The following is a 27,715-nucleotide window of genomic DNA, read 5'->3' as shown; positions in this document are numbered from 1 at the left end:
TTTTTTCCGTCAGAAAAATACATCTGCCATATTTAAACGGCAAAATTTTTAATTTTCTGTGTGAAATTTGATTTTTCCACTTAAACTTTTTAAAAATACTACATCATACATTTTTATTTAACCTTTCTTTTCATAATAATATTCTCAATGATCAACTGAGGAAATCAAAAAAGTTAACTATCAGTTAGATTTTAACATGATTTGCCTTTTTTTTATCTGTGTTTTTATTATAGGTGCCTCAAGGAGTTTTTAGTCTTATCAAAGAGCACTGCGGAAGAGCATTTGAAAGGAAGTTCACGCCTCCTTCCTTAGCGATGTTATAAAACTTGCCAAGAAGTAGCGTTGAACCCCGGATCCCCAGTTTTAAGGCAACTTTCCGACTTAAGTTTTATTTACTTTCAAGTGACTCGTGAACTTCACGAGTTTTTTTAAATTATTGAAGGTAAAGACAATGCATTTTTTTAAAAACTTTGATTTTCATTTGCTTTGCTCGCTATGGCAAAAATTAACTATATTTAACTACGCTCACACTAAAATTTTGCATACATAATATAACAAAAATCTTATAAATTATTAGAATATTTTGTATACAACTGTTTATATTTTAATCGGTCATGGTTATTTTTTTGATATATTCTCGGGGATTTACAACATGTCAGAATGTCTTTTTCTTTATCTTTAAACGTTTTACGGTAATTATTTGTTTATATAAACTAGGATTGTAAATTTTTTTCTTATTGGCAAATACATTTACACACTTCAATATGTTTTGGTAACAATCAAGCAATTTATTTTATTAAGATGTCTTTATTTGCGGCATCAAAAGCATTTTATGCCGTAAATACCAAAATAGTACAGCCAACTTTTTTTGCCAAAACCGTCCACTAATTTGCTACTAACATGCGGCACGTAATGTTTTATATCTATATTTTTTAAAATGTAAAATAAACAGCTAAATCTAAAATAAACTTAATTCAATAGACTATAATACATTGAATTGAAAAACCTCCGGTTTTAATAATGAAAACACTTCTAACTTTTTTTTTATATTAATAAAAGTTTTTAATAACCTTCAACAAATGTGTATAAAATACTGAGATATTTGTGAGACACAATGTACCAACATATGTAAATATGAAACTTATGTACATGCAAATTAAACATTGATGTACAGGCTATATATACATTTAAATATATATAATACATTTTATTATAATAAATATATATATATATATATATATATATATATATATATATATATATATATATATATATAAAATACATTTCAATAAACAAATAATAAAATAAATATACTCATTAAAAAACTCTTATGTTAAAATATATACACATCAATGCACATAAAAAATGTTATTAATTATTTTTACAGTAAACCGTTTCGAACCCATTATTTGCTTCAAAATTTTATTTAAACGCTGAAGAGTGGTTATTTTCCCCAAAAGCGTTTTCATCACCAATTTCCAATCCATGTACAGCCAACTTTGTTCCTAACACATATAAAGAGGGATCGAGTGGCGAATTATCAAGCTTAAAGATAAATTGTTTTTACAATGCTTTTTATATATACATACATTTTAAACTTAATTTACCCTCCTCCTCCTACCCTCGGTTCTTATAAAGCTGCAAAGTGGGATTGAACCCCGAACTTCATGACTAAGAGTCAGTTCTACCACTATTTTCACATCTATTGTCACATTTAATGGTGTGTGTGTGCGTTAGTGTGTAATATCTTTAGTATATTATTGCATTATTAACTTAATTATTGTATTATACTATTATATATTATTTTATATTATATAACTACACTTTGTACTTCTGTATATTTTAATCTACAACTTAGTTTACACATTTAAATAACATATACTTTATATTACATATAATACATAATATACAATTTATTGCAACATTTTTATTTAAATATAATTTAAACTAATATTCTATTTATTAAATATTTATTTTTAAACATATTGAATAATAATAAAGATAATAAAAATAAAATATTATACAAAAGCAATAATTAGTATATCATATACTATATATCATATACTATATATCATATACTATATATATATATATATATATATACATATATATATATATATATATATATATATATATATATATATATATATATATATATATATATATATATATATATATATATATATATATATATATATATGTAACGGACACCAAGAAAATTTGATTATAAAGCAAGATACCAGCATTTTACTTATTCGCACATATCATATCAGCATTTTACTTATTCACACATAAATTTCATTTCAATATATTAGACATGCAATTATATTATATATAATGAAATTATTTATATAGTTGCATGGCATTATTTTATAATGATTGTACATTATAATATATTATAATATATACTACAAAAAAGATGTTTTTTAGGTAAATTATTAATAATATTTGTACAACTTTTATATACACACTTATGTTAGTTTTATACATTATATTGTGTGCAAACATAGAAATTTTTGAATAATGCATATGTATAAATATTTTATAAATAAATTTGTCTGTAAAGACACCTGATTCAAATTGAATTCTACTACTTCACTGCTTATTTCTTCACTCAGTAAAAGATCACTATTATTTTGTATTTCCTTGAGATCTTGACCAACATTCCTGTTTAAAAAGTACGTTAAGTAAGCACACACATGTCCCAAAATCAAAACTAATTTTCAAAATAACGAATTATGGAAAAATATAGATAAGAAAATAAACAAAAAACCAATTTTCGTAGTTGTTTTGATCAAATAAGCTAGATATTAGCGCAACATTAGTTCTTTCTAATGATTCCAGTTCTTTAGTTACGTTGATGACATGCTGATGATGAATACCAACCTTTTATGAAAAACAAGTTTACTTTAAATGACAATAAAGACATACTAACAACAAAAATGGAAACAAAATAACTATTAGATTATTTTAAATAAAACAGAAAATGATATTTATAAAAATTTCTGCAATTGAATGCAATTAACGTGTAACGAATACCAAGAAAATTTGATTATAAAACAAGATGTGCCAAACCTAGCCGAAGGGTAGAGCGGGGCTATATGAGCATAGGGGCAAGTTGGACAATTAAAATATCTCAAAAACTACGCATCACATGACAAAACACCTAATGGATGAAAGTTAGAAAATTAATGTTAACACAATGCGCAACTAATGATTGTTGGAAAGTAGATGAGTAAGATAAACGGGCGCTATTTTTATTTTTGACCAAAAAAGTAAAAAAAAAAAAAATAAGTTTTGCTATTTTTTGCTTAGATGCTTATCATTTTTTCTTATCTGACATCACTTGAGTGTTGATATTTTAACAATTTATCAGACTTTCGAGTAAAACTACCCGTTTTTTCGTAGGTCAAACTGTTCTCTTTGAAAAACCTAACTAATGTGTCACCTAGTCTAGTAGGGGTAAGCTGAGCAGCTTTGAAAAAAAAAACCTGAACTTTCGAACACAAAGAAACAACTTTGAAAAAAAAGAATTTAAGATACATTATTTATATATATTTTTAAAACTAGTAATTTTTAAATCAGACTTAAAAGTTCAAGATAATTGTATAAAACAATATTTTTATATTTTATGATTATATAAATTAATTACATGCTTACGTTGGTGAAAGTTTTATTGAAGACTCGCCCAAGTTTTGTACCATGTATATTTATTCATTTGTTGATTGCTCAACTTACCCTACACTATTGCTCAACTTACCCCGCTGGGCAGGTTGAGCAGCTCTGCAAACCTTAGGCGATATCTTTTTAAAAAAATCAAAAAGTATAACTTTTTCTTAACAAAGTTTTAGCAGGTTAAATTATCTTTCAAATAGCGAAAAAATTATGTAAATTCGACGCACCCTTCATGAGAACTGTTAGATTTAGTAAAAATTGCTTAACTAACCCTGCTCTACCCTACTTTACTATGCCAACAAAGAAAACTTGTGTATCTTAATAGAAGGTTTAAACTAGACAAAACCAATTACATCAACTGGTATATTTATCAAAATTACATTTTAAATTAACAATCAACATGAAATCTCTGTAACACAATGTCATCAATACCTCTTTAGTAAACAAGTTCCAAGCAAAATTAGACCAAAACCTAAAATTATTACCACAGCACATCATTTTCTGTAACTGTTGCTATAGAAATTGTTTGCTAGATGATAAGCTTATAGTTTATGTTGGCTAGTAAATGATACAGTTTACTTATTGATCCATGTAACTTAACATACATTAAAATTATAAAATATAATTTAATTCAATAATATTTTGTAACTCCTTTTAAGTATATATGTTCTTACCTCTTTTAAAAGCCATTTATTATCAAGAAATTCCAACTCATCGTATTTTTCTAAATTACTGAACACTTGCTAAAATAATACCTTTTATATTTAAAAAATAATTAAATATTGCTTTTAAAAATTTAAATATTTATATTTTATATAAATTAATATTTATATTTTATATAATTTTCATAAAATTTACATATTTATCTAGAGTGATATAAACAACGTTTGAAAGAAATATTACACAATTACAATTTTATATTAATTTAAACCAGAGCTACTCTCTAACATTGAAGTTTGTGTATGGATTGTAATAAGTAATTTTTGTATTAAAGTTTGTTGACATTTCCCTTTTTTTATTTAGATCATTTATATTAGATAAGTAAAATCTGAATACAGAAATGCAGGTGCCTGTATAATTAATTTTTAATGATGAAGATAACTTTCTGAAATAGTTCAAACTTTTTTAACTTCATACTAATGTCAAAATTATTTGTAAAAATATAGAATTAAAAGCCTGGAAAAAAAACAAAAACAAAGTATTAGCTCAAAATCACGCGAGTAGAAATATAATTATTAGATAAGAAATAATTTGGCAAATTTAACTCCACTTAGCAATTAATCTTGGGTCCTTTAATTTTTTTTTACTTTTGCAACAAATAAATGTGATTAAGTTAATAAAAGCTCCTCAACCAAACTTTGAATAAATCACATTAATACGAATTAAATTATTTTGTTCTGCATCTCTTACACTTTGCACAAATAATAATCAGGAGGAAAAGAGTTAAACAATTAATGGTTGCAAAAAATTGAACTTCATTAAAAATGTAATTCTACAGTAAAAACAGTATGTTTCGACTATTATTTTTTACCATATTTTTATTGCATGATTTTGAATATTTAAGTATATTTTTTTTCATCATTATAATTAGAGTGTTAAACAAAAAACCTACAGAATTTAAATAGGGACTGCAAAACACTTAAGGAATTTATTAGGGATCGCAAAACAATTAGGGAATTTATTAGGGATTGCAAAAAACCTAGAGATTTTAATTAGGAATCACAATAAATCTAGAAACTTTAATTAGGGATCATATCTATATGACTAGAGATAATATGCAGGTTATAGACTACAATTTCCTAATTGGGCTAGTTACAAGAAAAAAAAAAATGTTAAAGTTCTGCATATTGTTTAACTAATAGCAAAATAATTTGTAAAACTGAAATACTAATAAGAAAATACTTCTGAAGCCAGTTTTTTGTGTCGTGTTAAACTCTCATCATTTTGCTTCATAACAACGTTTTTGTATGAAGAAAAGCTCCGTTGGAAAAAATTTTCAATTTCTTTATACGATGCTTCCATATCTTCTATTTCATGGAGCAAATCATCAATGCGTGCTTGATCCTTAAGTTTTCCATATGCCTTGAAAATAATTTTTAAATATTTTTTCACGTCAGTGTAATGAGAAAAAAAAAAAAAAAAGTTTAATTGAAAGCAAAACCTGATAGTTTTTTAACTGCTCAAGATCATTCGTAAACTCATTTGTCATTTTTTCAATTTTCACAATTTCTCTACGCATTTCTGAAAAAATTTTTTTTCTGAAAAGTTTAGTAAAACATACTGTGTTTTGTGCATGAATTTTCAAAACCCAAAAGAATGTTCATTTTTCATCTCAGTTGTGCAATGTTTTTATTTTATTTTTGAAACACTTTGAAAAATATAGGGTTGCAAAAAACTAACTTAAAAACCTTTTGATATAATGGCTGCTAAAATCTAGGTGACTGACAACCTAAGAAGTTGTAAATGTACAATAAGAAAAATAACTTAAGATTGAACTTTATTTAAGTATTTTAATATTAGTATTATTTAATAATTAACATACTAAAATATAGTTTAACTTCATATTTGCATTTATTGCAGAATATAGCGAGAGGCTGTTTTTCACATCAATGATTATGTTGCAAATTATCTGCAACAACAGGGGCTTAAATGAATAGAATTGCTTAAAAAGTAACAAAAAATTTGATTTGATACTTTTCTATCTAAGTAATTCTATTCACTCTTGGTCCTCATTATTGTTGACAATTTGTGACAAAATCATTGATGTGAAAAACAGCCTTGAACTATATTCTGCAATAAATTTAAATATGGTTATTATTTGTATATTTGGTATTATATGTATATTTAATTAAATTATATGTATTATATGTATATTTAATAAAAAATAACAAATAATATGAAGTTAGTGATAAGCCATAGTAAAAAGTGTTAAAAAATAACTAACTAAAAATAAACAGGTGCTGTTTTTTAAAAACACAAACAAATGCTGTGTTTAAAACACAAACAAACAAATGCTGTGTTTAAAACACAAACAAACAAATGCTGTTTTTAAAAGACATACAAACAAATGTTGTTTTTAAAATGCATCTAAAAATTCTTTTTTATTTAGCTTTGTTGATATAATAATAATATAATAATTCAAAATTTCACTTTCATAGTTTCAGACATTAAAACTGACCATTATACTGGTACTTAAAAAAAAGACTACTTTCATATTCCCTAACTTAAACCATAAAAATTTACCTTCTAAATCATTTATGCTAATTTGGATAGCATTGAATTTATCAGCAAGAGCTTCCTCAACTTTTGTAAATGATATATGATCAGTTGCATCTTCTTCTTTGGAAATTATAAGAGCTTGGTTCACTACTTCCTGAATACGTATGTTCTGCTCTTTTGTTAGTAATAAATTCTTAAAGAAAACCCAAAAAGTTGTATAAAACCATTGAAAAAACAATTTTAGGAAAATAGTTAAAAATTTTTTTTAACTTTTACCATAAAAACAATAACAATATTTACTTTCACTTACAATAAAATACATGGAAAATAAGTTTGTAATCAAAATAAAACAAACACAAATAACAATGGCTATAATAGAAAAACGATTATCAAGCATGATTTCAAATATTAAACTGATAAAGATAGTGACACTAAACACTAATAGTAAAAACGATAGCAATAAATATATATGTCAATATTAAACAAATTAAATACTAAACTAAATCTAATAATATTATAACAAACAATATAAAAAGTTGTTCATAAATAAAGCTGCTTAAGAATAAAGTTAGTTATAAAAAAATTATTGTGATTTAAAACGAAAGATTAAACTAGAATTAATTAAATTAGATTAAAAAGACTAAACTGATAAGAATATCAATCTTAATGTGAAACAGAAATTTTGAATCAAGTAACATGAAACAACAATTATAATTTACTAATAATAAAACTTGCTATAAAATCATATGTCATGGGCTTATACAAAGTGAAAAAAGAACTTCAGGTTTATAAAAAATGTGCTCAAACAACTATTTGTTGAAAGATGTTCGGCACATAAAACTATGCAACTTACATTCATTATAATATGCTGCACTGGATTTAGTCAATGATATTATTCTTAATCAGAATTCCAAATTGTAAACCAAGATCTAAATTTTATGGCTGTTGCTTTTAATTAGGAAATGAATCCAGAGCTGCAGCTATAGGTTTAGTTGCAAAAAAAAAAAAAAAAGTAAAAAAATCTGGATCATCATAAAGAACTTTTTTATCTCTGTCCAGTTTTTACTTACCATATAAGTTTTATAATTGGGTATTGCTACAAAAATAAATTTTATTTCTAGTCAACTTTCTGACAAGTTTTATATTTTAGTCAGCTATCTATTAAAAACCTATTAATGTTAAGATGGATATTATGTTAAATTACAAATAGAAAATTTCAAAAAATACAAAAGTTAATTAGGACAATTTTGCAAATTTAATTTAACTCTGTATTTGCAAAATAATTTAATTAGTTCGATAGTATTGCGTCTACGGTGCCATGTCAGAAGTGTATATGCTTCCTCCAGAAAACAAAGCTTTCACCTTATCTTTTCATATACTTGCACATGGCAACCTTTTTAAAAATAGACTGTTTTAAAGCATTATAACTTTTTTGTAACTTACAATAAGTGTCTCATTTGTTCCATTTTCTGAATAGTTCTGTCTTTAAAATAGTGGTTTTTAATACTTTGAAGTTTATAAGAAAAAATTATAACCTCCATAACTTTGGGAAAAATATGAGAAATGCAAAAACTAACAAAATGAAGCCAACTGTGTTTGGCTATTCATCAACAAGTTTTTACAAGTTTTCTGATTTCGATTGTTTGCAATAGATGGACAAAATATAAGCAACTTGTTACAATTTAGAACTCATATAGACTTAAAAATAAAATTCTCGTATCAAAAGTATTATTAATTTAAATTCTATTTTATGGTAGATGATCCAATTGAGTACTATGTATATCACCAAGTAGAACAAGATAAATCATTATAACAATGATTTTAAATTTTGTTAAAATAATCATTTATAAAAATTTTTAAAAAATATAAATGAGTTTCAAATTTGAAATATAGATCAATTGTCAAGTTATTTATTTATAAATATAATCATTATGAAATAATATATATATATATATATATATATATATATATATATATATATATATATATATATATATATATATATATTTTGTTAATTCACTTCCCCAAGGCCAAAAAGGCCACTGCAGATGAGAAGGCTACTTAATTGTGGTTATACAGTAGGCAAAAAAATAAATGGCACAAGCATTTTTTTAAAGCTTTTTTTTTTAACTTATTCGTTTTCTCATGTTTTTTTAAAACTGTAAAAAATGTAAATGTACATCAAAGAGTACTACTATTATGAAGATCTTTATATGTATTTGTGCATGATTTTACCAAAGGATTATTGTTTTTTATTAAAAGCACACAGGTGTTATATTGGAAGCAAAAAATAAATGGCACAAAAACTTTATTTAGTATTTTTTTGAATTTTTGTGGGAAAAGAAAAAAATTTTGGTAAGTTTAAGTCTAAAATTATATTTACATATGTAACACATAAGATGCGTTCATATGTAACATGTAAAATATATTTGTAACATACAAGTTTTGATGAATTGAATAAAATTGATTAATTTATAGCAACATGTGCATTGTAAAACGACATAGGACAATTTCTCAAAGAAACTTTGTTAGCCTAGTTAGCCTTTGCCTTCAATCTAATTTAAAAATGAATAAAGTCTCAAAAACTATAAAATACAAAAAACCATCATCATCACCAAGTTCTCTAAACCTATCATTCACTAATATTCGTGGTCTTCGAAGTAACTTTTCTTCTGTTGAGTCTTATCTCTTGCAAAGTTCACCAGACCTACTTGCTCTTTGTGAGACAAATTTAAGTTTAGCTGTCTCATCTTGTGATCTTAGTGTTGATGGTTATCTTCCTTTAATTCGTAAAGACTCCAATAGTCACATGCTTGGCCTAGGCATTTACATTCATAAGAATTCACCCATTTGTTGTGAAACTAGATTTGAATCCACAGACTATTCTTTCATGTGCTTTCGTTTAGCATCACTTCACTCTATTGCCTTTCTCTTTGTTCTATATCGCTTTCCTTTATCTCAAGATTGCACTCTTTTTGATGTTATTTCTGATCATATTGACCAAGCCCTCTCTCTTTATCCATCAGCTAATATAGTTGTTGTAGGTGACTTTAATGCTCACCACTGGCTTGGCTCTAGTGTCAGTGAATGGCTTGGCTCTAGTGTCAGTGAATGGCTTGGCTCTAGTGTCAGTGATTCGGCAGGCATTAAAGCCCACAACTTTTTCCTTTTCTCAATCCCTAACTCAAATAGTCAACTTTCCAACTCGCTAACCTGACAACCCGAATCATTTACCTTCTCTACTCGACTAATGTCTTGTTTCTGATCCTAGTCAGTGCTCAGTTTCTCCACATTCACCATTAGGTGCTTCTGATCACAGTTTGATCTCTTTAAAACTAATATCTCATTCTTCTTCATCAACTGAATCCCCCTATTATCGAACCTTTTACAATTACAGTAAAGCTGACTGGGATTCTTTCCATGATTTTCTTTGTGATGGGCCTTGGGTAGAAATCTTTTGTCTTCCTGTCGACAAATGTGCTTCTTACATAACTTCTTGGATTCAGGCTGGCATTGAATCTTTTGTTCCCTCTTGACGATTCCAGGACAAGCCTCACTCTCCTCCATGGTTTTCCTCATGCAGTGCTGCTGCGATTGCCAATCGAAACCGTTACTTCCATATTTATCAGCAAAACAAGAACTCCAGAAAACAGACGTCTGTTTATTACTGCTAGAAACAATTGTAAAAAAGTTTTGTCTAACGCCAAAACCCACTATTCTTAGGTCATAAAATCTCGTATATCATCTCAAAAATTAGGCTCTCGTGACTTCTAGAGAATCTTTAATAATATCAATAATAAAGGCAAATCTTTAATTCCACCTCTCTTGTATAGTTCAGACTTTGTCACCTCACCTAAAGACAAAGTTGAATTGTTTGCTAAAAACTTTTCATCAATATCATCTCTTAATTCCACTAGTTGCGTTCTACCTGATATTGCCAACAAACAGGTTGATCCATTGCTTGACATTCATATCACTCCAGCTTCTATATCTAAAGTGATTTCCTGCCTAGACTCTTCTACAGCTTGTGGCCCGGACAACATACCTGTTATTGTCTTGCAGAAGTGTTCTCCGGAACTGTCGTCTATACTCTCAAAACTATTCAACAAGTGCTTATCAGAGTCTTGTTTTCCAGCCTGCTGGAAAGCGGCATCTGTTATCCCTATCTTCAAAAATTCTGGACAGCAATCTGATTCGTCTAACTACCGTCCCATTAGTCTTCTTCCTATCATAAGCAAGGTTTTTGAATCTTTAATTAACAAACACTTAATTTCTCATCTTGAATCTAATAACTTACTTTCTGACCATCAATATGGATTTCGATCTTCTCGTTCTACAGCTGATTTGCTAACAGTAATAACCGATAGGTTTTATCGTGCATTAGATAAAGGTGGAGAGGTTAAGGCCATCGCTCTTGACATTTCAAAAGCTTTTAATAAAGTTTGGCATGCTGGTCTTCTCCATAAGCTTACTTCTTTTGGTGTATCTGGCAACATCTTTAAGATTATTGAATCCTTCCTTTCCAATCATAGTATAAAAGTTGTCCTCAATGGACAGCACACTTCTTCTTATTCTGTAACTTCAGGAGTTCCTAAAGGTTCTATCTTTGGCCCTATACTTTTTTTAAATTACATTAATCTTCCAGATATTTTCACATCTATAGTGGCATTGTTTGCTGATGATACTACTATTTATTCTTGTCGTGATAAGAAACCAACACCCTCTGATTGCTTGGAGGGAGCATTTGAGCTTGAAAAGGATCTCACTTCTGCTACAGCATGGGGCTCACAGTGGCTGGTGAACTTTAATTCAGATAAAACTAAATTTTTTTCAGCTAATTGTTTTCGCAATAAATTAGATCTTCCTATATTTATGAACAGTGATGTACTCGATGAGTCATCTACTCTTTATCTTCTAGGATTAACTCTTAGTTCCAATCTTTCTTGGAAACCATATATCAAATCAGTTGCAAAATTAGCATCTACTAAGGTTCTTTATCGAGCTCGTCACTTTCTTACTTCGGATTCTATTCTCTATCTCTGTAAATCTAAAATCCGGCCTTGTATGGAATACTGTTGCCATATCTGGGGCGGTTCTTCTAATGACGCCCTTTCTCTTTTATACAAGGTGCAAAAACGCATTGTAAACATAGTTAAACCTGCTCTTTCATGTTTAACCATAGTTTAACCTGCTTTTCATCATTCTTGTGTTACTCGTCATTCAATTAAGTGTCATCCTTTTTCTGTGACTGTTCCTAAGTGCTCCAAAAACGCTTATTCGTCTAGTTTTTTTCCTCGAACATCAGCTCTTTGGAATTCGCTTCCTTCATCTTGCTTTCCTAATTCATATAATTTGCGATCCTTTAAGTCGTCTGTCAATTGTTATCTTGCTCTACAATCTTCATCTTTTCTATTTCAGTAGCTTCTAACTTTAATTAGTGGCTGCCTGCAGCCTTGAAGGAAGCGAAGATGTTAAAAAAGAAAAAGTTGTGGATTTGGTAAATAGTGGCAAGACCTACAGAGAAGCTAATAAACAGACTGGAATCCCTTTTTGAACTGTCGACAACATTAAAAAAAAGCAGGAAGGAGCCGTAAAAGAAAAACATCTGCTGCTACTGATAGAAACATTATTTTACAAGTAAAGAAAAACAGATTTGAAGCTGCTCAAAAGATTGCAGACAAAGTTGAAAAAATGACCACAAAATTAAGATTTCAGCTCAAACTATCTGAAATATAAATTAGAGAGCAAGGATTTCATAGTAGAGTATGTCGCAAAAAACCCAATTTGACTCTAAGACATATGAAACAAAGTCATTATTTATTATTAGCAAAAAAGTATAAGGACAAGTCTATCGAATACTGGAAGAAAGTAATTTGGAGTGATGAATCCAAATTTAATCTGATCTCTTCAGATGTACAGCAAAAAGTCTGGCGAAAACATAAAAAATAATTTTTTTTTGTAAAAATGCATAATTTTAGTTTTTAGTGTAAAAATGTAATTTTCTAGGCAGTGTAACCTAAAATAATTTTTTCGTAAAATGATAATCATTTTTGAAGTTTTTATAAAATTTCCCTTCTTTTGAGACACAACATGATAAACTTTAGGAGAACTAATTTTTTGAATATTATAGGGATCCGTCTCATGTTTAAGGGTCTTGAGCTGCCCCTAAAAATATTTTTTTAATTCTAGTATTATTTTATTATATAGAAAACATTTAGAGGGTTGAAACAAAAACAGACATTGAAAAAAAGTTGTTTAAATGGCCACCCAAATATACATTGAACCTAAATTAGATTGTTATAAAAATAAGTACTGCCAGTCAAAAATTTGGAAATATTAAATAAAGACATTCTTCTAACTTCAAAAAGTAAAATAACAAATATTATTCTGACTACAATTTGTACTCATAGTAAACAAAATTATTAAACACTATTCAACATAACATAGAGCATATTATGACCCTTTCTCAATTCATTCAAAGATTGTTAATAGAAAGCTGCAAACTGTTACTTTAGAGCATAGTCAATGAAGCTTTTTTTCATGGACAAAAAAATCATATGATAAAAAATGAATTTGGTAGGGACTTAATAATATAAAATAACTTATAAACAATGATAGAAAACTGGCAAAGGTGCTCCTTAGAAACAGTAGGTAAATGCCTTGATGAATTTCTTGTAAAGTTAACAAACAACTTATATTATTTGATTAAAAAAAATCCTATTCAAACAGTGTTTATTAACTTTGAAACATTTTTGGAGAAAAATTTAATGAAAAAATACACTACTGTGTTATATAATCTAACTCACAATATTAAGTCAGGCATTTAATTATGTTTCAAAAATCATACTTATTCTAAAAGATAAATATCAATAAGTTCAGAAGATCCATAATTTTACTGATGATGCAGACAACCATTATTAAAAATAGGTGAGTTTTTTAATGAACAATATTTAAAATCTTTACCAATTTAAACCAAACATAACTTGCGTTTTTTTTTTACTCATTTCCAATTTGTGACAAACTTAAAAATTTTTAAATTTCCAATTTGTGACAAAGTTTTTTAATTGTATTTAAAGTTTAATTTAAAAAACCTGTGTATTCATAAAAAAACAACATTAGTACAATAAAGAGTTATAACCTGTCTCTCAATGGCCTATTTGAAATCAAACTTTGACACCAAAAGACTTTTTGTTACTAATTCTAAAACTTTAGAACCATTAGGTTAGCATTTTATTGCCAAAGTGGATTTATGTTTGGTTTATGATTTTTTCAAACAATTTTTTATATCCTAAAAAATAATGGACTTTTAATTAAAAATAATGAAACTAGCTCAGTTGTAAAAAGTCAATTTCAATAAAAATTTGCAAATGTTTAATCAATAAAAATTTGTAAAAATTGGCTATAATAGATTTTTTTAATAGAAAATTATATATATAATATGTATATAGAAAACGATTTGTTAAAATTTTTTTTTACATATTTATGTTATTGGATTTATCTGATTTATGTTATAATTTATTTTTAGATTTCATTTTATTTATGAAACCGAAACAGCTGTTTTTACATATAAAAACTTACTAAACAATTTAAAAATGTTCCTGCTTTCAAAGGAACTTACTCATATCAACATATTTTTACCTTAATTAAGCTGTTTAAAAACTTATTTTTTACCTTAATCATTTCCACTCTGTGTATGTTAATGACTATAATACAAGCATTATTGAATTGCATAATATACCTTCAAATTTGTTATTAGACAGTTCTAATAACACAAAATGGTGTTCAAACTAGACTTGAAGCACTTGATAAGTCGGTCGGTTTTGATTTTTTTTATTTTTTATTTTTTTTATTCACCTCCTCAAGGCCGAGAAGGCCACTACAGATGAGGAGGCTACTTAATAGTGGTTATAACCCTCTCTCAACTCTATAACTCCGAAACACGAACCTTGACGAACAAGGCCGCTGCGCGGAGAAACAAGTTGAGCGCGGTACTACCAGGGACGTGGTGGGGATCGAACTCGGAACCTCTCGCTTATGAAGCGAGCGCTTTTACCACTACACCACTACCGCATTTAGTTCATCCTTATACTTTATTTATTTATACTTATTTATACTTGATTTAGTTCATCCTTATACTTTAAAAGAATGCTATTCAATATCATACCCATTATATTTAATGTTCAAAAAATCAATTGAATCAGGTACTATACCAGATATGTGGAAAAAGGCAAATGTTATGCCACTTTTCAAAAAAGAAAGCAAATTAAAAGCATCAAACTACAGACCAGTTTCGTTAACTTCAATACCATGTAAAGTATTGGAAAGAATAATAGCTGATTGTATCATGCAATACCTGATAAAAAATAATTGAAAGACAAAAGTTGTACAACAAACCTATTAGAATACCAAGATATTTTAACGGATGCGTTTCATAATGGAACACCGATAGATGTGTTGTACAAAGTTTTGGTCCTCTCCTTTTTCTGGTATTTATAAACAATTTACCAGAAAATTTTATTAATGAATGTCATTTATATGCTGATGATAACAAGATAATTGCACCTATTTCTTCTCAAAATGATTCACTATTGTTTCAAAATGATATTAATAAACTTGAAGAATGGTATACAAAAAAGAAATTAGGATTAAATTTTGAAAAATGTAAAATTATGCACTTTGGTTCAAATAATAAAGAATATTCTTATTTTATGACTAATAACAATACATTAATGGAAATTGAAAAGTCAAAACTAGAAAAAGACATAGGTGTTTATATATCAAGTGATTTGAAATGGGCCAAACAAGTAAAATATTCAGCCTGTAAAGCAAATAGTATGCTCTCACTACTAAATAATACATTCAAGTACAAGGATAAAGATCTAATAAAAACACTGTATTGTACATATGTTGGACCGAATTTAGAGTATTCGATTCAAGCACGAAGTCTGTATTATACAAAATATGTTAATGAACTAGAAAAAGTTCAACGAAGAGCAACCAAAATGATACCGGAACTAGGACATCTTGAGTACAAAAAAAGATTAGAAATTTTGGATATGACAACTTTAGAGACTCGGCGGCTAAGAGGTGACTCGATCCAGCAATTCAAGATATATAAAGGTATTGAAAAGATTAATATTAAACAAAATCAAGCAATGAACTCTATTTGCTCATCAGGTGCAGCATCTAACATTAGAGGAGCGAAACGTAGATTGAAACCTGAATTGGTTATAAATTGTATGAAAAGGCAATATTTTTTCAGCAATAGAGTTGTTTATGGATGGAATAGTCTACCAGCAGAAGTCATTCAATCAATTACACTTAACAGCTTTAAATCAAACTTGCAACCGGTCGATTTAAAAGCAATAGCAAACAAGACGAAAATCAAGAAAGCTTATTATTAACACTTTTTTATTTAAAACTGAACACTAATTAATAAATACCATCATAGATATTTCCTGGCACTTTATCTCATCAGCATTAACTATTATTATTATTATTATTATTATTATCATGCTGTTTAAAAACTTATTTTTTATCTTAATCATACTGTTTAAAAACATATTTTTTACCTTGACCATGCGATTTAAAAACTTATTTTTATCTTATTCATGCTGTTTAAAAACTTGTATTAATAATCTTTTTACAATAATAATCAAAATAGGAAAATTTAATACTTTAAAAAAAGTTATTACATATATATAATAGAGTCGTAACTCAACTGTGTAATATTATTTAATTTACTGCTATTCAAAGATATTTTGATCACCTGCAAAATTAACACGCTTTTAGCAAAGTATGTAACAAGAACTAGAGTTTTTTACATCAAATTTTGTCAAAAATTGTTACAAATGACAAAAGTTTAAAAATTTATAAAAAATGCTTATATATCAAATAAAAAGTTCAACTTTTTATTTCTTTAGATTGCTTAGATCACAACTCTAAGAATAAAACTAAAACAACTTTTGAAAAGTTTTGAATTCTAGTTAATGAGTTGTAAACCTTTATTGATAGACAGAGCTCTGTCAAAAAAAGTTTACAACTCTGACTAGAGATCTTTTAAAACAATATTAATTTTTTTATTATATTGATTTTTTTATTTTATTGTAATGAGACTTTATAATAAAAATTATTATAAAGTCTCATTACATAAGTTTATAATTTACTTGCCTATTAATCATCCTTAGCAACAATAACTGCAATACATATTCTTGGCTTTCTACTTAATGACTTATCTGATTTGTCGAAGTCAATTTTTTGCCATAATAAGTTTACATCATTAGGCATTAGTTTTCAACATTACCTTTAATTCCTCTCATAACAATCTGATACAAGAGAGATCATGTGATTGGGAAGGCTAAATCATTCTATTCAATATTTGATCATTTTTAAACTCAGTCAAATAACTTGCAATTTTAACTTACAACTAACTTACAATTTTCTGAAGAATATGTTTTGGCTTTTAGCTTTAAGTCATACTCTTCTAAAATAATAAATGACTCCCATTAAACCAATTTTCCGAAGGTAAAGCATGACTTTGTAAGTGTCTAAGAAAATTACTTTTGTCATTATTCCCTCATTTAGGTGACACATCACAGATGATATTTTTCTATGTCATGATATTTTCACATGTCATTTTACATGTCACCTGTGGCATTCCAACAAAAACAACCCCACACATCAACACTACATCTACCATGTTTTACAGTCAATAATACACACTATTTTATCATACATTCAACAATTTATTTTCAGAATAACAATCTTCTCTTGAAACCAAAGTTTTAGAACAAATTTGCAGTCATTGATGGTCCATTTTTTATGTAGTTTTGCTACTTTGGCATTTTTATTATTCTTATGACTTCATTCTCATATTCTTATTCAACGCATTTTAATCAAAATCCTTTTATGTTTTTAGTGTATAGGAAGTGTAGCATATTTGGAATACTCAATTATCTCAATTAATATAAATGCCACCTGTGTCGTTTTTTCAGAAACACAAGGTCAAATAGTACATGAAGTAAATTATTAATAAAAACAGTATGTCATCTTGATATTTTTACTGATTTTAGTTTACTTATGGGGATTTTTTCTTTTTCTTTGTTTTAGCAATTAAAAGCTGAGACTTAAGGCAATAAATATACTATTATGATTTTCTTAAAAAACATTTATAACAAAAATATTTTAATCATATTTTAGGCTGCCTGAATAAATTAAAAAAACATATTTTGATCATACTATTTTTTTTGTGAAATAATATCGCTACTGTTTGAAAATAAACAACAATTTTCAAAACGCTATAATTAAGCTGGAGATAATTGATAACTGCCATTTCTCATTGAAAATATACTAAATATGAGTCGTAGAAGTATAATATTTCACTTAAAATACTCACAAGCAATTTATTTTCTAAAAAATATCAACATGAAATTAACAAATTTGCAACTTCCGTGCGTGACTTCTGTATGTGATCATTCATGAACTGGATTTAAAAGATTGCTGTGACTCTATGATACATAGTGGAATCCTGTAACTTTCTGGAAAGCTTTACTAATGCTTAAAACATCATTTAAAAAAAAATAATAATAACTTATATTTTTTGAGGAACTAAAGTTTATTTATCTAGTAACTAAAAATTGAGTTTTTCTATTCTGTGCGTGATTCCGTTTCAAACTTAATTTATTCGTTGTTAACATTACTAATGTATACTATTTTTTATTTACAAAATATTTATATAGGTTAGAATTAAATGAGAGCAAATTGAAGATCACCAGTTTTATTATTATAAAAATAATAGACAAAACATGTACGATATGTTATCCTACTAATTCCTAAAAAACAAACTGGTATTCCAAATGCACTTCTACATATACATACATACATACATAAATATATATATATATACACACACACACACACACACACACACACACACACACACACACACACACACACACACACACACGCACACACATATATATATTTACACACATACACATTTATATACATATATACGCACATACATACATGCATACACGCATACTTACATAAATATATAATGCTACTACAAACATTTGTGAGAGACTTATACTTTTGACAGTTTGGACTGCTAATCTTAAAATAAAAAAAGATGAATAGAAGTATATTGCATATAGTGCCATGTTTGCATTTGATTTTCTTACTTTTTGTTTTTGGTGTTCATTTTGAAGCTTAAGTTCATCAAGATATTTCTTCATTTCATTAATATGTTGTTCTTTTACCTCTAGCCTAAGTATGAAAACATTTATAAAACTCAAAAAATATCCTATTAATCTATCAAAAAAATAAAATAAAATAAAAGAATAATTTTGCTAAAAGTTGCTCTTTTAGCAAATATACCATATATACATATATATAAATTAGTAAAAACACTCATCTAACTTTTATCTTCAACATTATGTTACACCATCAGTAGGTTCATCAGGAAGAAAAAAGAATTCTTCCTGATGAACCTACTGATGGTGAAACATAATGTTGCAGATAAAAGTTAGATAAGTGTTTTTACTAATTTATTATTGCTCTGTTCTTTAAGAACATTGAGCACTCTATTTGTAGAATACACTGACATAATTTATATATATATATATATATATATATATATATATATATATATATATATATATATATATATATATATATATATATATATATATTCCTCGGAATTAGGGTTGGGATTTGGCAATTACTAACCAAGTTTCTATGTTTTATGGGTAAGACCTAAAAGATTGAGGCAGGCAAATTATCACCGACCTCCTTTTTTCCTAATTCCGAGGGTTGTGTGTGTGTGTGTGTATATATATATGTATATATATATGTATATATATATATATGTGTATATATATATATATATATATATATATATATATATATATATATATATATATATATATATATATATATATATATATATGTATATAAATATCTTGTGCAACTGCATTTATTAGGGATATGCTAGAACAAATCAAATAATAAAATAAATTCTAGACCAGTCTTCATTCAATTATAATATATAGTGGACAACAATTTTGAATCAAAAGAAAAAAGTACTGAACGAGGAAAAAGAAATAAATGGTTTCATTATTCAGGAGATATGATAGAATCAGGAAGTAGAGCAGTGGAGGCATGAATTGTAAGAGTCCGATTTTCCTGGGGTTAATATTAGAACTCTATTCTTTAATATCAAGAATCTCTACTTCTCTAATATCAAGATGTCCATCATAAGTTGCAGAAGCTATATGCGCTATGTGTATGATGCCAATAAAACAAAGCTTGATGATATACTTTATCTAGAAAGAATGGACAAGACAGTGGTTAGATTAGTGACATTTGCCTAGAGCAGGGTTGCCTGATGCAAGGCCCGTAGGCAACAGAATGGCCCTCAATGTTCTAAGATGTGGCCCACATATCAATTTTAAATATTTAAAAATTTTTATTCCTATAAACATAATTTCCATTGTACCTACCAACTGTTATCAATATACTTTAATACAAATTAAAAATCCGCATTTAGATATAATAAAACGCAAACTATAAAACATGTCTAAATTCTAAATAGCAGCCATTTTTAAATAAAACATGATGCAAGTTAGGACAAATTTAAAGAACAATTTGGTATTGACAATGCCAAGTTTCACATGAAGTAAATTTTTTTAAGTTTGTTTAAACTTAAAAAGCTTCAAGTTTAAATAATTGAATTTTTTGGAATTTATATTTTTGGACCTTATGTTTATGCCAGAATAAAATAATGGTCCTCACTGTAAAAAGGTTAGATACCCCTGGTCTAGAAAATAGAAAATCCAGTTGAGAGATTAAGTGGAGATTAGGAATAGTGTAATAAATCAGATTGGATCCATAAAGAAAAGTCTTTTATGTAAAGCATAAAGATACAAATACCTGGGTATCAAAATTATATTCTTTGGAAAGAAAAATCCTTATAAAAAAATTATTGCTCATCGCATTCAATCAGGTTTGACCAAAAAATCAGTGAGTCAAAATTAAGTCCATTCAGTTGCCATACTTAGGAAAAATCATGGATCATCCAGGTCATATTTTAAAAATCTGTAAAATTGTTCAGCTAAAAGATCTGAAAAAAAAATCCTGAATATATTTTCCCTTATTTATTTCTTAATTTTGCTTTTACCTGAGTAGTATTCAATTTTTTTTCAAACTTTTATTTACTTTTATTTGAGTGATGAATGAAAAAGCTAAAAAAACAAACATATTACAAAAATATATACCTATACTTGTATGTATGGAAAGTGTTTTGGAAACCTAGAAAAACTAAAAGTTAAGAAAATTATCTGGAAAAAAAATTAATTTGTTGAAACAAAGTTACCTAGTACTAACACTTCAAAAAAATATTGGAAATACATAGAAGCATGGTGTTAATCAAAAAAAGTAAGTATTTGGACATTTTATTTTTGATATACTAGGGCAAAACAACCTAAAAGAAAAAAAATCTGTCATCAAGTCCTATTTATTTGTAAGTATGAGTAGGCGCTTATAAACCTTAAATACTAATCTTTCTAATAATAGCATCATTATAAAATCAGTCATTACTGATCTGATCTTAAACTCTTCAATAATGACAGTTTTATACAAAAGACATGGAAACTAATTTATACCATAAAGTCATGCACTTTATGGTATATACTGGCTTCCATGTTTTTTTCATTAAGCTTTAAAAAAAGCTAAAAACTTGATAATCTTGAGCAACTTCTTACTTTAGATAAACACGTCTTAAATAAAAACTGATCAAAATCTTAAATAAACTTAGATATAGAACTGAAGTATTTATTTAAAAAAAGAAAAATTTTAAATAAAAATTATAAACCAATATAAATACAAGGAATATAATCTGTAAAACATTTTATAAATATTGTAATTTTTTTTTAATTTTTATATTATTTTTGTATATTTTGATTTTTGGTCAATTGTTTTTTAAAGATCAGTAATAAAGGGACATTTAATAAATTTGATATTAATAATTTATTCAAAAGTTACAGTTTTTCATTTTTACTTTATTTTGACAAGGAGTTCTTCAAAATGATGATGCTTTAATAATAAAGTCTAACTTGACATAATCAAAAAAGATGGCTTTAAAAATTGAAATTTATGACTTAAGAAAGTTTATTTTTTCATCATTACATTTATTCTCTCAAAAAACTTTTTACTGATAGAATTTTATGTTGCTCTAAATACATTTATGCCCTTAGTGGCTTTAACATAGAAATAAAAATAGAAAAAAAAAAAGCAAAATAGAAATAGAAACATAATTTGTTTTAAACCTATCCTTTCTCTTTTCCAACAGAAAAACGTTTTCCTATGTTTCTGAAAATATAATTTTCTTCTTTCTAAAATTAGTAAACAAAAATATCTTCCCCTTCTTCCTCTAATAAATGACATGCAAAGTTTAACAAAATACCCAAGTAAGCTACACAAGAAAATTGAGAAAGAAATTCGAAATGTCACAACTAATTAACAAAAATTTACAAAACCATTAAAAAAATAGACCAGAAACTTTTTTTATTATATTTTTTTAAAATAAATTGATTGCCCAAGCCAAAAACAGAGTCGATGTAGCAGCACTCCATGCTTGCTCTACCTATTTCAGTCAATGTAGCAGCACTCCTTGCATTTTCTACCTATTTGTCAGTCAATGCATGTACAAAATAAAAAAATTAAAAAAACAAATACAGTATAAAATATTGAAAAAACAAACAAACAGATTTTGTATTAAAAAAATAAATAGATTCAAAGTCAAATAAGTTTGTATTTTTACAGTAATTAAAAAAATGTTCAATTCATAATTAATTTAATGGTTTTGGCTTTTAGACAACACAGAAATGTCGGACCAAAGTCAAAAGTATTAATTAGTGATGTAATTAGTTATCAAGAAGATTTTTCTTACCTTCCTTACTCTTAAAGCTAACAATTTATGTATGTATGTATGTATGTATGTATGTATGTGTGTATGTATGCATGTATGTATGCATGTATGTATGTATGTATATATGTATGTATGAATATATATATAAACACACACACATATAAACAAAAAAAGGTCATGTCTCCAAAAAAAAAGGAGCTCTGGCTTATTATTTGCCCAAACCATGATTTAGTACTAAAAAATTTTTTTTTTTAAATTTTTGAAAATCCTAAGGGTCCCTTCAGAGGCAATTTTTAGGGCGTTATGTACCATTTTTAAAACTGTTTGTAGGAAGTCTTGACATTAAAATTTTTGATTTTTTTTATAGTTATGTTTGTCAAGGCTTATTTAATCTAAATAAAATGGGCTATACTCTAAAAAAAAAAATTAAAAACTCAAAAAATTTGTTTTAAAAAACCCTAAAATCCACGAATATTTAACAAATAAAAATATTTTTACACTGTACATTTTTTAAATAAAGTTTTAAATTTTTTAGTAATTAATAAGTTTTCTTGAAATATATTTTATATTAATTTTTTTAAAATACTTAAATAATTTAAAATGCCACCAAAAAAGAAAGTTCGAAGTACTAGATTGGATAAAATATTTTTAGTTAAAAAGTTAATCAAAAAACTTCCAGCAAAAAAAATGTGCAACTGCTAAAGAAATTATTCAATTATCTCTTTCTACGAAAATCAAAGTGTGAAGAAAATGTGAAGTTCTTAGTAGGTTGTCCTAACAAAAGTTTTTCTTTTATACCTAATTGTCCAGTTGATCAGTCTGAATGCTGCATACTGTCCAAACTAATGGTTTCTTGGATACTTGGTGGATTTAAAGTGCTTACAATACAAAAGCTAAAGTAATACTTTCAATATAAATTATTATTATCCATGTTTATTCCATAAATATGCTGTCAAATAACATTTTTATAGGATTAAAATTAAGAAATTGTTAAAAGAATGGATGAAATTAAAAGATCAAAGATACAGAACAAATCCTGCTGAAATTAAAAAGACATTTGTTTGAAGAACAAATGAATAAAGTATTTTAAATTGGAGAACATCCTCATGTTATGTTTGAAGAAATATTAAGAGATAAAATAAGAAAAGTGAAAGACAAAGAGGAAGATATTGCTTTCTTAAAATACCAGCTTAGTGAGAGAAAAGGATGTCTTGGAAGTAGAGATAAAATATATGAGTATTCTGTAGCAAGAAGCAAAAGATACACATCAAAGTTAAATAGAAATCCGTCAGTAGAATTATAAGTAAGAAGTAAAAGATGCACATCAAAGTTAAATAGAAATCCGTCAGGAGAATTATAAGAATGATTGAGACTAATAGTAAATGAATTAGACTAATAGTAAATGAATTAACGAAGGGAAAGCAATTTAAAAATAATAGAACTGCAGTTTTGGTAAGGATTGATGTGAAAACAGAACTGCTTCGCATTCCTCCAATAGATTCTAGTTCAGGGATGAATCAAAAGCAAGCTATTGTAGAATTGATGGAATTATTTGGATTAAAAGATAAGGTTAAATGTCTCTGTTTTGACACAACTTTAACAAATACAAGAAAATGGCGAGGTACTTGCATGAGGTTAATTCAACAAGTTCAACGTCCCTTGTTGTTGATTGCATGTAGACATCATGTAATTGAGTGACACATAACCCATTTCTGGAAGATTTACCCAAGACGCGAAACTTCTGGTCCAGAAAACAAACTATTTGAAGTTCTAAAACAAAACTGGAATAGTATAGATGCTGAAACTAAGGAACTGAAAAGAATAGTAATACCACCTGGAACATGGATATGTAATCAAAAACTAGCTGCTGTCCAGTTTTGCCATAATGTGATTAGTTTAAAGATCTTCAAAAAGGTAATATTTTTATTTTTATTCATTTTCGATTTAATCTAATTTTTAAAAAGTTACATTTATTACAAATTTATAACATATCCAAAACCTTTTAGGACAGAAATATAAGAAAAGAATACCATGAGCTAGCTGAACTTTTATGATTCTATAATCAAATAGGTTTAAATTTCACTTACCAGGACTAGTTCACTATTCAAGATTTATGGGAAAAGGTTTATACTACTTGAAATTGTATCTTTTAATGAATGAAATCCAAAACCTGACTGACAAACATAAAGAAGAAATAACTGGTATGGCTTTATTCATTTGTCCTTCCTATACAGAGTGGTTTCTAAAAGCAGAGTTAAGTTCTTTGGCACCATTGCAGGTATCAGTCTTTTAGTATTTTTTCAATAAGTTAAAAAGCTCATTATTGATTAAAGTATTTCAAAATGTTAATCAATATTATTTATTAGGCTTACTGGCTTTTGAAAAGGTTTGAGGAATGGAACCTACTTGGCTCTCAAGCTGTTGCAAGCTCTATTCTCAGATATACTTGGTCTCTAGATCCTACTTTAGTAGTTTTTGCCCTAGCAGATAAAGAATGTAGGGTACGTGGTGATATGGCCAAAAGAACTGTATAGTTTACAAAGATGTCCAGTTTTCCCTTGGAGCACCAGGTAATGCACTAAACTATATTGAATAACCTCAACTTCAGTAAAGATGACCTTCCTAGTTTGAATCCATTAATAAAAGAAAAGTCGTGGCTAGTTTTTGACATGCTTAGGCATGGAAATGCAGAAACTCAATGGATGAAAACTCCACCAGAATTTTGGAAATTCAATGATTTTTATCAAGAATTTAGAGCAAAATTTAAGGGACTTGATGTTGTTAATGACTGTTCTGAGAGAGCAGTTAAGTTAGTTCAAGACCTAATAAATAGAGCATATTCTGAGGAAAAAGGTAGGACACCATTCTCTTTACAAATAGTTACAAAAAAAAACAGAAACGGGAAGAATAAAATATCTTACAAAAAAGCCCATATTACAAGAACAAAAAAATTCTAGTTTCTTATGCACTTTTTTTTGTTAATATCACTTCTTCAAGAAAGAATAAAAAAATTCATAAATTTACTGGAATTGCTGTATTTTAATTTAAATGAAACCATTGAAAAAGATTTAGAGAAATTTTAAAAAGAAAAAAGGTGCTAAACATTTTTTTAGTTACTAAAAGCAGACAATTAAAGTATTTAGATAGCTAAACCAAACACACTAATATACTTCCCAGAATAGTTCCTGAAGCTGATTATAAGTGAGAAATCAATATTGTACAAAAATAAATCATCAAAATAAATAAAATAAATCATCAAAAATAAATATCAAAAATAAATAAAAATAATGTAGCTTTTATGAGAGAATTTTACAAATATTGTGTATTTTTATGAGCTTTTCTGAATATTTAGGGTTTTTTGAAACAATTTTTATAAATTTTAAATTTTTTCTGAGAATAGAGCCCATTTTATTTAGATTAAATAAGTCTTTACAAACATAAATATATTTAAAAAAAATCAAGTTTAAATGTCAAGATTCCCTATAAACAGTTTTAAAAGAAGTACAAAACACCCTTAAAATTGCCCCATCTACCCCCTGAAGGAACTCTAAGGTTTTTCAAAAATTAGAAAATTTTTTTTTTATTAAGTAGAAAATCATGGTTTGGGTAGATGATAAGCTAAGGCTTTTTTTTTGGAGACATGACCTTTTTTTAAAGAACAGAGCAATAATAAATTATTAAAAACATTTATATAATTTTTATTTTTTTTCAACATTATGTTTCTCCATCATTAGATTCATCAGGAAGCTTCCTGATGAACCGACTGATGGAGAAACATCAATGTTGAAGAAAACTAAAAATTAGATAAATGTTTTTACTAATTTATATATGTATATATATATATATATAAATATATATATATATATATATATATATATATATATATATATATATATATATATATATATAAATATATATATATATATATATATATATATATATATATATATATATATATATATATATATATATATATATATATATATATATATATATATATATATATATTAGTAGCAAATAACTTAACGAAAATTTTTCTCATTTTATTCTCATTAAATGAGAAAAAATTTTCTTAAATGATTTTCTCCTAATTTATAATTGCTCTGTTCTTTTAAAACATTGAGCACTCTATTTTGTAGAATACATTATAAAATTGTTTAAATATATATAGATATATATATATATATATATATATATATATATATATATATATATATATATATATATATATATATATATATATATATATACATCCACACACATATATAGAGAGGGAGCGTCTATAAACGCATTTAATGTATATATAGTATATAACTTCTAATTTATTTTTCACTAAATAAATAACAAACTGTTTTGCCATTACAACTTCTTTGAAAACTAATTTAACAGGAGATTTCTTCTTCTTTGATTTGTTACTTTTTGCTGACTTTTTGTTCTTTGGAGGCATGTTTTTAAGAATAAATTTAGCTTAAAAACAATTTTATGTGCTACACAAAGTAACTTCAAAATAAAACAATTACATTTATATCTTAATACAACTCTCACTTAAATATATCATACTTATTAGCCCTAGGAATTAGGGTCAACATTTGGCAATGGCAACCTCACTGTCAACCTCAAAGTGCAAAAAAATGCCAACCTTGTTTCTATGTTTTATGGTAACCTCTTTGTTTCAAATTTTTTTTGGCCAATCTGAGGTTGACCTCAACAGTTTAAAGTTGGCAATAAATTGCTGACTTCAGTTTTCCTAATTCTGAGGGCTCAGATTTATACAACTCATGCAACATATATATATATATATATATATATATATATATATATATATATATATATATATATATATATATATATATATATATATATATATATATATATATATATATATACATTAAT

General features: G+C 26.7%; 1 protein-coding gene across 1 annotated transcript; it reads right to left on the bottom strand.

Annotated features, from left to right (window-relative positions):
* Window positions 1-1,293: 1,293 nt before the first annotated feature.
* Window positions 1,294-27,334, bottom strand: LOC105848266 (uncharacterized). Its single transcript, XM_065793960.1, has 9 exons — window positions 27,172-27,334; window positions 19,077-19,161; window positions 6,919-7,087; window positions 5,837-5,916; window positions 5,578-5,757; window positions 4,350-4,418; window positions 2,774-2,886; window positions 2,571-2,667; window positions 1,294-1,545 (listed from the first exon to the last, which is right to left on the bottom strand). The coding sequence occupies exons 1-9, from the start codon at window positions 27,267-27,269 to the stop codon at window positions 1,423-1,425; spliced, it is 1,014 nt and encodes a 337-aa protein (XP_065650032.1). The 5' UTR covers window positions 27,270-27,334; the 3' UTR covers window positions 1,294-1,422.
* Window positions 27,335-27,715: the final 381 nt, after the last annotated feature.

Source organism: Hydra vulgaris, chromosome 03 (assembly GCF_038396675.1).
Source record: "Hydra vulgaris chromosome 03, alternate assembly HydraT2T_AEP".
NCBI classification, from domain to species: Eukaryota; Metazoa; Cnidaria; class Hydrozoa; order Anthoathecata; family Hydridae; genus Hydra; species Hydra vulgaris.
The sequence above is the reverse complement of the archived record's forward strand: the minus strand, read 5'-3'. Positions and strand labels throughout refer to the sequence as shown.